The sequence below is a fragment of the Armigeres subalbatus genome, chromosome 3, assembly GCF_024139115.2.
Source record: "Armigeres subalbatus isolate Guangzhou_Male chromosome 3, GZ_Asu_2, whole genome shotgun sequence".
Classification (NCBI taxonomy): Eukaryota; Metazoa; Arthropoda; class Insecta; order Diptera; family Culicidae; genus Armigeres; species Armigeres subalbatus.
In genome coordinates, this window is record NC_085141.1 from 150187049 (window position 1) to 150199422 (window position 12374).

The following is a 12374-nucleotide window of genomic DNA, read 5'->3' on the forward strand; positions in this document are numbered from 1 at the left end:
TTGCAGCGAGGAGTCAAGGTGATGCCTGCTGCTAATCAAGATCACCACAAGTCTATCGTGGAGTTTTTTTTTTCCTGTTCGGGTGTGCCACTGCGACCAATTATTAGATCTATTGTAGCGTTACCCGTATCCTTAGTGTTTAAGTGCATGTCGAATTACTCCAGCGCTATTGAGAAGCAATGCAGTATCGGTTTCGATACAGTTGTTGTTTTGTTTTCTCAAGACCACCATGACAAGGTCCCGCTATGTAGACCCTTCATAGAGAGCAAAATCCCATTGAAGGCGCGCCCTTATCAATATGAAATCAATCCTGTCTTGAGAAAACAGAACAGTAATACTGTTTTTGGCCATGCATCGGAGCCCTAGCCACATCCTTGTCTTGCTTCTAGAATATCACCAGTGAAACAATGAAAACCCAGGATTTAGCTCTGTCTACAAGACCATTTCAAGCAAGAGAATTTGTTCAGTAATGAGAACTTCCGTGTGTTCCTCTCACTACCATTGTTCACCAGTTAAAGCAGAGTTAGTACGTATTTAAACCCCTAACTCGATTTTTCCAGCAGTCAGTTCAGCCTAGGACCGGGTACCCAGGGTTTTTAACTAATTGCTTGAAAAGTTGTTTCCACTGCATACAATTTAGCCTCAAACAAGAGGAATTCGAGTCTTTCAACTGTCTGCAAGGTAACATTAATTATGCTTTGTTTCTGAGACTGCTTTTGGTAGCGGGGACTAAATACGATGAATCCTTAATTACCACAACTTATTGCCCTAGGCTAGGGCTCTGTTTGGTAGATCTTACACCGCAACACACTACGTCAAAGTGATCTACCGTGTTACGGAGTTCCGTGTTACCGTGTTCGTGGAGTTCCTACAGGTCCACAAGTATGAGTACTACGCTCATGACCTCCCGGAATGTACCCGCTCAAGGCTTTGCTGCGAGGGCTCCACGATATGAAGGTGGAAGAGCTTATCAACGAGCTAGACACCAGTGGCCTCAAACCTGTCGCCGTCCACAAAATCGCTCGCCACGACAGGGCGAGAAAATACCGAGACCAGCTTTACCTGGTCCATCTGGAGCATGGCTCCATCACCTTCAAGGATCTGAAGCTGGTCGGAGTAATTAACTACACCGTCGTCGGCTGGGAGCGATACCGGCTCGTGCACCGTGACGTGACACAGTGCACCAAATGCTACAACGCTGCAACAAGTGTGGCGAACTGCACCCGACGGATGAGTGCGACAAGATGGAGGCAGCCGATCCAAAGTGCGCCAACTGCGGCGAAAACATCAGGCGACTAAGGAGGACTGTCCCAAGTGCGCAGAGTTGGTGGAGAACGGGAAGAGGTGTTCCACCAAAATCAGCCTATGCGTCGAGCAGTTCCACCCCGGCGCTGAATGAGAGGAATTTTCCGGCCATTACGCCTCCCCGTCGACCGATCCCGGTTCTTCCGCCGCTGCAGCCACACAAACGGCTTACTGCTGCCGCTGGATCGGTTCCATCCGCGACTCCCAATGGATTCCGTCGACAGGACAAGGACGGACAAGGACAGGACGAGCCCCTTCTGGCTGAACGTGATCCACCGTTCTACACATCAGAGCAGCTAGTTTCAATTTTCACACAACTGGCATCGCGACTACGCGGGTGCAAAACACGCTTCGACCAGGTCTTCACCAGTCATCACCCTCATCGTGGCATACTGCCCAACGCAATCCAAGGAGATCGATGGGACATCGGCCGCCCTCCGCAGAGACATCGTCAAACAAACGCGGCGCCAAGGGCAGTACATCATCGCCGGTGATCTGAATGCAAGACATCAAGCCTGGGGAAACTCAAGGAGCAATCGGAACGGCATGATCTGGAGTAGCGATCTAGAAGAAGGCCATTACACCATCCTGAACCCGGACTCACCCACCCGTTCGTTTCAGCAGATCCGGGGTACATTCGACGCTCGATCTGTTCATCACGAACATGGATGACCAAATATCGCAGCCGGTCGTCTATCAGGAACTGAGCTCTGATCACTATCCGGTGGTGGCCGAAATCCACTCTTCGATCAACCGTCTCTCTCCACTCTCCAGGAGGAACTATCACCGAGTGAACTGGCAGCGGTTTCAGCAGTGCGTCGACAACTCCATCGATTACGAGGTGCGTCCGGAGACGCCGGAAAGTATCGACCGCCAGCTGTGCGCCATCGAAGAGGCAATCTCGATGGCCCGGGAACAACTCGTCCCGGCGGCTCGACAGGTAAGCAACACCCTGACCATCGATACACTCACTAAAGATTTGATTCGATTGCGGAATGTCACTCGCAGGCAGTTTCAGCGTACTGGACTGCCTGAGCTTAAAACACGCTGCAATCGACTCACAGAAATTATCCAGGCCAGAATGGTGGACCTCAGAAGTAACGATTTCTCGAATAAGATCCGCGCTCACCCAGACTGTGCTAAGCCGTTCTGGTTCTAAGCCGTTCTCCGGCTTAGCTACTTCCCATCTTCAGCCTTCTCTCAGGATTATCCAAGCTATTCGAAAGAGCTTTTCATCACCGGTTACTTGAGTTTGCCGAAAATCTCAACATCTTGCTCGAGGAACAGTTTGGTTTCCGACGCGGTCGGTCAACCGTGCACCAACTGACTCGAGTTACCAACGTCCTCAGACGGAACAAGTTCGTCCAGGTCATCGTTTTCCCCCACTCTAAATCTCCTAAACATGCTCCGCCTGGGGACTGTAAAATCATCCTCAAAGGCACGACTGTGGAATGGGCCAACGAGGCCGACTACCGTGGCTTGACCCTCGACAGCAAGCTTATTTTCAGGCAACGGCAACGGTGACGAAGAGTGTAACGTCTTGTTGAAACTACTGTATCCTTTGATCAATCGTCGGTCGTCGTGATCGAATACGGCATGCCGGTCTGGGAGAGCTGCGCTAAGACCCACCATCTCAAATTACAACGGGCCCAAAACAGGTTCCTGCGGATGATCATGCACACCTCCCAGGACAAGAACATCTGAGGTCAACCGTCTGGCCGGGATTAAAACATTACATGAGCGCTTTGGTGAGTGCAAGGAAAGGTTCAGGGTTCGTTGCGCCTTCTCGGACCAAGAAGCGATTAGGGCGCTTATAGTCAATTAGGTTATCAAATTTTATGTAAATATTAGTGTAAATAGGTAGCTAGGTTGTCAAATTTTGAAAAATTAACGAATGCCTACATAAGGCTATAATGTAAAATAGAATTTCAAAACAAAACAGACACTGTACAAATAATAAATAAAAATCAAAGCTAAAGGGCCTAAAGGCCAACCACTTCATAATTGTACACCGATGTAAAACACAAAAATACGATACATAAACGGAAATTTAATTGGGTCCTAAAGCCTTACCTCGTTTATGGTTGCAAACGATAGTGCATCGGTCAAGAATACTTGAACCGATGTTATAAAAATCCTGTAAAAGTCTAAATCAGTTAAAATATTATTTTATGTTTAATATATTTTGAGGAAATATTGGCCTGTGCAACATTTCAGAACGAATCAACCATCAGCCCAAAACGTCAGGCCCATATATTAACTGTCAAAGGTTGAGTCAAGTGCCCTGCGGTGTTTTGCTAGTGCGTTTGAATCCTTACGTCAAACAGGACCGAAAATGTCGAGGAAGCATTTTTCAGCTATTTTCAAATTAAACAATGTTCCTTTCAATTTTTGAGTCAAAATAAAACTGACGCGTTCAGGATGATTAACTTCAACGTTGCCTGAAATAAAATCGAATATCGGTGCTTGATGTTAGGGCCCAAAATAGGGTAAAAAAAAAAAAAACAAAAGTTAAGTGTCAACCTTGTTTGTGACTTTAGGCGGACTGAAGCTCTTTCAATTTATTGTTCAACGTTGCACTCGAGGGCGCAGAGGAACGGCACTATCATCACACAGCCGCATATGTTCCTGGGCTTTGCGGACGATATGGAGGCTGTTGTCCCACTGAAGAGGGAAACGGCGAGGATAGGCTTAGCCATTAACGCTACCAAGACAACGTACATGGTGGGAGGTAGAGATAGAGAAAGACCTAGTGGTGTTGGTGCAGAGGTTGTGCTTGATGGGGATGTGTTAGAAGTAGTTGAAGCATTTGTTTACCTTGGCACGCTTGTGACATGTGCCAATGAAGGCTGCTGCGTATAGGGCCTTCTACGTAACCAGCTTAGGTCCTGCAACATGCAGACGGAAACGAAATTTGCTCTATGTAAAACTTTGATTCTACCAGTGGCCCGGCCCTTTTCTGGACATGAAGCATGGACGTTAAAAGCGGCGGACCGGAGAGCTTTCAGGGTTTTCGAGCGAAAAGTGGTGCGCACAAAAAAAAAAAACGAAAAAACTTGACTTGCCTTGGCGCCGAATCGTGAGCTGTAGCAAGTATACAAAGAAGAAAATACTGTGAATCGTATAAAACACTACAAAATACTACACGGCAGACCTCAGTGGGCTGGTCACTCAGTGCGAATGTCGGAAAAAAAGAATAGCGAAAATAATATTCCAACAGAGAACCGGATAGGGGCCAGTAGGTCGGAAAGGAAACGTCACAATGTCAAAACATCGTTCTCTCTCTCTCTCTCTCTCTCTCCTCTGTGAGTGCCGCTGGGGCCCTGAAAAGGGCCGTTTTGGTATCTGTGGGGGTACGTCTCCGAAAACCTCGCTTGTTCACTTGGAGCTGGTGTACTTGGTGACGGCTTTGGTGCCCTCCGAGACAGCGTGCTTGGCCAGCTCGCCCGGCAGCAGGAGGCGAACGGCGGTCTGAATCTCGCGGCTGGTGATCGTTGAGCGTTTGTTGTAGTGCGCCAGACGGGAGGCCTCGGCCGCGATACGCTCGAAGATGTCGTTTACGAAGCTGTTCATGATGCTCATCGCCTTCGACGAGACGCCAGTGTCCGGGTGGACCTGCTTCAACACCTTGTAAACGTAGATGGCGTAGCTTTCCTTCCTCCGTAGTTTCCGCTTCGGTTGTTTGTCGCCCTTGACGATGTTTTTCTGAGCCTTGGTCCCGCTCCCGCTGCCGCTGCCCGTTGCAGCCGCCGCCGCCGCCGCCGCCGGTTTTCGGTGCCATGCTTGGATGGTACTTCGGTGCGTCGTTCGTTCTTTCGAACTGCCATCGGCTTGCCAGTATCCCAGCGCAATGCAGACCGAGGGACCGCCCCTTCGGTGTTCGGTACCATTGGTGACCGCTTGCTGGCACCGCCTTTCGTTCGCTCGATGCCAGTGCTGTTGCGCAAAACCAGTGCCAAGGCATCTTTTCCGGCATCTCTCTCATCCAGTCAGTCATCCAGCCACCAACTGAGCGCGGCGATCATCAAATCAGGCGCAACCAACCAAACAACCAACCAACCAACCAAAACGATGTCTGGCCGTGGCAAGGGAGGCAAAGTCCGGGGAAAGCCGAAATCCCGCTCCGTACGCGCTGGGTTGCAGTTCCCGGTTGGTCGCATCCACCGTCTGCTCCGGAAGGGTCACTACGCCGAACGTGTGGGTGCCGGTGCCCCGGTCTATCTGGCCGCCGTGATGGAGTACCTGGCAGCGGAAGTGCTCGAGCTAGCAGGAAATGCCGCTCGCGATAACAAAAAAACTCGCATCATTCCCCGCCATCTGCAGCTGGCTATCCGTAACGATGAGGAGTTGAACAAGCTGCTTGCTGGCGTAACTATCGCCCAAGGTGGCGTCTTGCCCAACATACAGGCGGTTCTGCTGCCGAAGAGGACCGAGAAGAAGTCGGCCGCCACCACCTGAACACAACAGCCCAAACCCAACCCAACCCAACTACCTGAAAGAAACCGTCCTTTTCAGGACGACCAGTGGCCAATTTCCCAGAAGGAAAGGAAGTGCGAACGCATCCGGGACTTTTGTTATATGTTTTGTGACTATCTTCATTACAGGAGGCGCAATCATTGCAGGGCTGTTACGTTTTACCAGACACCTGAGAAGGGGCAGCAGGGACAGCAGGAACAGCATGATGTCCAAGGGCTTGACGACCCCTCCCAGCTGTCTGCGAGTCAGGGAGAACTGCCTAGGGCGTGGTGGGATTTAGCAGTGGGCTCTGCTAAAATCCTCCCAAAAAACCACAAGTGCCCGTAAGCGGACTCTATCAAAGCGACTGTGTGCCGCTTCAAAAGCACAAGCCCAGGGAGGGAGTGCCAACTGGCATGTGGAGTGTCCCTACTTCGGTAGGGTAGTGCGTGAGCTGCTTCGGCAGGGAGTGAGTGATCTGTTGTGCTGAGGCAGGAGTGTCATAGCGAGTCGCCGCCGCTATGGCCACCTCGAAGCGCAGCAGAAGTCTGAGTATGGACTGCACATGCTAAGGTAAGAGTGTCGTAGCGTAGTATCGTTGATTAGTCCCCACATACCGCTATCGACACCTCGAGGCATGGCAGTGGAGTGTTAGAATAAGTTGTGGAGTGTACCTACTTCGGTAGGGTAGCGCGTGAGCTGCTTCGGCAGGGAGTGAGTGATCTGGTTGTGCTGAGGCAGGAGTGTCATAGCGTGTCTCCGCCGCTATTGTCACCTCAAAGCGCAGCAGAAGTCTGAGTATGGACTGCACATGCTGAGGCAGGAGTCGAGGTATCCCATCGACACCTCGAGGCATTGCAGTGGAGTGTTAGAGTGAGCACCCGAAGAAGGGTCACATGGAGCGAATGGTCTTTGGAGAAGCTGCTTCGGCGGCAGGGTAGCAGTGGGTTGTACCCACACACCTACAGTTGTGCACATGTGGTGCATGGGGAGTGTCCCTGCTTCGGCAGGGTAGCGTATGGTCTGCTTCGGCAGTTTTGTGATTGATCTGCTCGTGCTGAGGCAGAGTGTCGTAGCGCAATATCTGTAGGCCCAGGCAGTTACCGCTATTGACACCTCGAGGCATGGCAGCGGAGCGTCGAGGAGAGCATCCAAGTAAGACTCAAATGGAGTGAATGGGGTGCGAGCACCCAAGTCAGTCTCGCGTGGGACGAGTGCCTGTGTGAGCGATAATGAGTGAGTACGCTTAGTACTGCCGTCCCCCCAGAAGTAGTACTGCGAGGTAGTTCCTGGGGGAAACGATGGTGGAGCCCAAGGGAGTTTAGTCGGTATTACCGGTAGGGTCGAGTCCGACACTCCAGTACACTTCCGTGTGGTAGTTTGGCAACTACAATGCACGTGTACTGGGTTAGTGTGTAAATGCATTCTCCCTTGTAAAAAAAAAGAAAAAAAAAAAAGACACCTGAGAAGGCAACTCAGGTAGTGTGGGGATGGGTTTGTCATGTAACTTTTACCCGACCCACTAAAACCAAAACCCTTTCGCCAGTCCGTACCCCCTGGCCCGCAATTAAGCAATACATCATGGCGAGTTGTGGCGCCTGCCTAGGATGTGGTGGGGTTTGACAGTGGGCCCTGTTAAACCTCTATAAAAAGCTGCATGCATCCGCAAGTAGGCTCCGCCAGAGCTACCGTGTGCCGCTCAAAGCGCACAAGCCCAAGTCCTGGTGTTAGGTGGGACAAAAAAAACAGCCCTGACAGCCGCCTTTAAAAACGGAAAGCGGAACAGACAAAACTCGATTTTCCGGAGGAAAAAGCGCCAGCAGGAAGATCGAGACCGTGGAGAGACGGAGGAACTGTACCGCGCTAATAACGCACGAAAGTTCTATGAGAAGATGAACCGTTCACGTAAGGGCCACGTGCCACAGCCCGATATGTGTAAGGACACAAACGGGAACCTTCTTACAAACGAGCGTGAGGTGATCCAAAGGTGGCGGCAGCCCTACGAAGAAACACCTGAATGGCGATATGGCAGACAACGATGGCGGTATGGTAATGAACCTAGGAGCACGCGCGCAGGACATGCGACTTCCGGCTCCGAATCTCCAGGAAATCCAGGAGGAGATCGGCCAGCTGAAAAACAACAAAGCCCCTGGAGTTGACCAACTACCAGGAGAGCTGTTTAAACACGGTGGTGAGGCACTGGCTAGAGCGCTGCACTGGGTGATAACCAAGGTTTGGGAGGATGAGGTTCTGCCGCAGGAGTGGATGGAAGGTGTCGTGTGTCCCATCTACAAAAAGGGCGATAAGCTGGATTGTAGCAATCCCCAGTTCGAGACAGCAACACGTACGGACGTGTTTTTGCTCGCGCATTTTTCGAAGTGTTTTTTTCTCGTTCTTTCGCTGTTTACGTTTTCGCTTGTCGCGTTGGCGTTCTTTTCTCCCGGACCCGTCAGGGGAGACTCGGTGGCCGATTCGGTCGCTGGAAAAGTGCCTAAGCGCACTGCTCTTGGAGGCGCGGGTAACCCCTCCAAGCAGCTTTTGCAGAGCAAGGTGTTATCGCCGTTGCCGCTTGATGACGCCGGCAATCCGCCGAAAAGAGGAAGAAGCAGCAATCGCAGCTGCCGCAGGTGCAACCGGAGCGGAAGGAGAAGTGCCCGCCCGTGTTTGTGAAGGGCGATCCGCCGGATTTACGCCCAAAATTCGCCAGCTGATCGCTAAGGGGCTGAAATGTACTTTTCGGCTCTGCAGCGAGGGCGTGAAAGTGATGCCGGCCAACAGGGACCATCATCAATCCGTCGTGGAGCTCCTCGAGGTCCACAAGTATGAGTACTACACTCATGACCACCCCGGCACGAAGCCGCTCAAGGCTTTGCTGCGAGGACTTCACGACATGAAGGAGGAAGAGCTCCAAGCAGAGCTTGAAAGTTGCGGACTGAAGCCAGTAGCCGTCCACAAGATCGCTCGTCACGACAAGGCGAGGAAATATCGCGACCAGCTTTACCTGATCCATCTGGAGCACGGCTCCACTACCTGGAAGGGCCTGAAGCTGGTTGGCGTTATAAATTACACCGCCGTTGACTGGGAGCGATATCGGCCAGTGCACCGCGATGTCACGCAATGCACCAACTGCTTCAATTTCGGGCACGGCACCAGGAACTGCCGCATGAAGCCGCGCTGCAACAAGTGTGGCGAACCCCATCCGACTGACGAGTGCGACAAAATGGAGGTGGCCGATCCCAAGTGCGCCAACTGTGGCGACAAACATCGGGCCACCACAAAGGGCTGCCCAAAGCGAGCCGAGTTCCTGGAAATCCGGAAGAAGGCTTCCACCAGGACCATTCCGAAGAAGAACCGTGTTCCTGTAATCAACGAGGTGAACTTTCCAGCCATCCCGGCTCCCCGTCGGAGAACGAAGCCGTCCCACCGGAAGAATCTGCCCCGCTGTACACTCCGGAGCAACTGATGCCGATCTTCGCGCAGCTCGCCACTCGACTGCGCGGCTGCAAAACCCGATTCGACCAGGTCTTCACACTTGGCATGTTCATCATTGAAAATGGCTGCTAGGGTGGGCCTGGTCAACTGGAACGCTTGCTCGCTAAAGAGCAAAACAATCGAGCTGAAGGATTTCCTTGAGGAGAAGGAAATAGACGTGGCGTTCAAAAAACCGGAGGTGAACATCAACATCCCGGACTTCCGCATCGTGCGACTCGACCGGCCGACCAGGGGAGGTGGTGTGGCCATCGCTCTTCGCTACAACATCAACTGTCGTCTGCTTCCAAGCTTCCAGCTCAGTGTCATCGAGGCCATCGGTGTCGAAATCACCACTTCGGTCGGCACAATCGCGCTCATCGCGGCGTACTGTCCAACGCAAGCCAAAGCCGGCGATGGATCATCGGCTGCCCTTCGGAGGACATCGTCAAGCTGACGCGGAGGCAAGGCCAGTATATCATTGCCGGCGACTTGAATGCCAAACATCAAGCCTGGGGCAACAGTCGCGGCAATCGAAACGGCACCATCTGGAGCAACGACATGGAGGAAGGCCACTACACGATCCTGAGCCCGGATTCCCCACTCGGCTGAGTCGGTCCGGTGCCCACGCAACGCTCGACCTCTACGTAACAAACCTGAGTGACCACGTCTCGCAGCCGGTTGTATACCAGGAGCTCAGTTCGGATCACTATCCGGTGGTGGCGGAACTGGGCTCCTCGGTCAATCGGCACCAGCAGTTACGGCGGAACTACCACCGAGTGAACTGGCAGCGTTTCCAGCAGTGCGTCGATAACACCGTCGGCTACGAGGTGCGTCCGGAGACGCCGGAAAGTATCAACCGCCAGCTGTGCGCTATCGAAGAGGCGATCACGGCGGCCCGAGAGCAACACGTACCGACGGCTCGGCAGGTAAGCAACTCCTTAAACATCGATACACTCACCAAAGATTTGATTCGATTGCGGAATGTCACTCGCAGGCAGTTTCAGCGTACTGGACTGCCTGAGCTTAAGGCACGCTGCAATCGAATCACAAAAATTATCAAGGCCAGAATGGTGGACCTCAGAAATAACGACTTCTCGAATAAGATCCGCACTCTCCCAGATTATGCTAAGCCGTTCTGGAAAATGACCAAAATTCTAAAATCCAAGCCTCGGCCCATAACACCTTTGATCCCACTAGACAATAATGGCTCTAAGGATCGCTTGATAACTCCTGCAGAGAAGGTCGCTGAAATAGGTCGTCACTTCGTCAGCTCACACAATCTTGGGCAGAACATCGTCAGTCCACACGAAGCAGCCGTTAACGAGCATGCTAACAACATCCATTTGATTCCCAACGACTTCTCGGAGGAGTTGGAGATCTCAGCTGACGAATTGACGGCCTATATCAAATCGTCGAAGAACATGAAGGCCCCAGGCTTCGACAGCATCCTGAATCTCGAGCTCAAACACATGAGTGCTCCGTTCTTTGAGCACCTCTCGCTGATCTTTAATCAGTGTCTCCGGCTTAGCTACTTCCCATCGTCCTGGAAGTCAGCGAAAGTCATCCCCATCCGGAAGCCTGGGAAGGATCCTTCCTCTCCCAAAAGTTATCGACCCATCAGCCTTCTCTCAGGGTTATCCAAGCTATTCGAAAAAGCTATTCATCATCGGTTACTTGAGTCTGCCGAAAATCTCAACATCTTGCTCGAGGAACAGTTTGGTTTCCGACGCGGTCGGTCAACTGTACACCAACTGACCCGAGTTACCAACGTCCTCAGACGGAACAAGTTTGTCTCGAAAACATCCGCCATGGCCTTACTCGATGTCGAGAAGGCATTTGACAATGTATGGCATGATGGCCTGGTGTACAAACTACAACGCTACAATCTTCCCAGCTACCTGGTGAAAATCATCAACAATTACCTGTCGGCAAGGACATTCCGGGTCTCAATCAGCGGAGCGAGTTCCAATGCGCACAACACCGTCGCGGTGGTCCCCAGGGCAGTATCCTCGGGCCCCTGCTTTTCAATCTGTTCACCTCCGACATGCCAGAACCTCCAGAAGGCGGCATTCTGTCTCTGTTCGCAGATGACACATCCATCGTCTACAACGGTAGAGTGATCGGAGCGCTAGTGGCAAAACTCCAACGAGGCCTGGATGCCCTGACAGAGTACCTCACCAGCTGGAAGATCTGTATCAACGCGGCGAAGACCCAGGTCATCATTTTCCCCCACTCCAAATCCCCTAAACTTGTTCCGCCTGGGGACTGTAAAATCATCCTCAATGGCACGACTGTGGAATGGGCCAATGAGGCCGACTCCCTGGCTTGACCCTCGACAGCAAGCTTATTTTCAGGCAGCAGGTTGACAAAACGGTGACAAAGTGTAACGTCTTGTTGAAACTACTGTACCCTTTGATCAACCGCCGGTCGTCATTGTCCCTGAAAAATAAACTTGCTGTCTACAAGCAAATCATCCTCCCTGTGATCGAATATGGCATGCCGGTCTGGGAGAGCTGCGCTAAAACCCACCACCTCAAACTTCAACGGGTCCAAAACAAATTCCTGAGGATGATCCTCAACACCCCTCCCAGGACAAGAACATCCGAGGTCCACCGTCTGGCCGGAATAAAAACCTTACATGAACGCTTTGGTGAGTGTAAAGAAAAGTTTAGGGTCCGTTGCTTGCATTCGGATCAGGCTCCAATTAGGGCGCTAGTTCCAATCTAGGTTATCAAATTTTTTATTGTAAATATTAGTGTACATAGTAGTTAGGTTATCAAATTTTAAAAAAACACACCAGCGCCTCCTAAAGGCCGTCATGATACATTATATTTTAAAAATTAAGTAATAGCATAATAATAATAATAATAACAATAATTGAAATTGAAGTTGGAGGGCCATGCCGGCCGATCACTGTACATGTATAAAATGATTGTAGAACAAAATTGTGTAAATAAAGAAGAATTTTACTACTACTACTACTACTACTACTGTGAGATTGTAGCAACTACCGCGCAATCACATTGCTGGACGCCGCCTACAAGGTACTCTCCCAAATTTTATGCCGCCGACTAACCAATTGAAGAGAGTTCATGGGCAGTACCAGGCGGATTTGGGTGAACGCTCTACCACAGACCAGGTGT

The 12374-nt window shown here is 51.4% G+C and overlaps 2 protein-coding genes across 2 annotated transcripts; one reads left to right on the forward strand and one right to left on the reverse strand.

Annotated features, from left to right (window-relative positions):
- Positions 1–4545: 4545 nt before the first annotated feature.
- LOC134222048 (histone H2B-like) lies at positions 4546–5195 on the reverse strand. The gene is made up of 2 exons (XM_062701198.1): positions 5164–5195; positions 4546–5098 (listed from the first exon to the last, which is right to left on the reverse strand). The coding sequence occupies exons 1-2, from the start codon at positions 5193–5195 to the stop codon at positions 4684–4686; spliced, it is 447 nt and encodes a 148-aa protein (XP_062557182.1). The 3' UTR covers positions 4546–4683.
- Positions 5061–5778, forward strand: LOC134224512 (histone H2A-like). The gene has a single exon (XM_062703881.1). The coding sequence runs from the start codon at positions 5233–5235 to the stop codon at positions 5761–5763; it is 531 nt and encodes a 176-aa protein (XP_062559865.1). The 5' UTR covers positions 5061–5232; the 3' UTR covers positions 5764–5778.
- The last annotated feature ends 6596 nt before the right edge of the window (positions 5779–12374 follow it).

Bases quoted from the DNA above. Each gene is read 5' to 3' on its own strand.
- LOC134224512 (XM_062703881.1), top strand. From the start codon at position 5,233: ATGCCAGTGCTGTTGCGCAAAACCAGTGCCAAGGCATCTTTTCCGGCA.
- LOC134222048 (XM_062701198.1), bottom strand. From the start codon at position 5,195: ATGGTACCGAACACCGAAGGGGCGGTCCCTCG. The intron at 5,099-5,163 runs GTCTGCATTGCG...GACGCACCGAAG, and splicing joins ACCGAAGGGGCGGTCCCTCG to TACCATCCAAGCATGGCACC.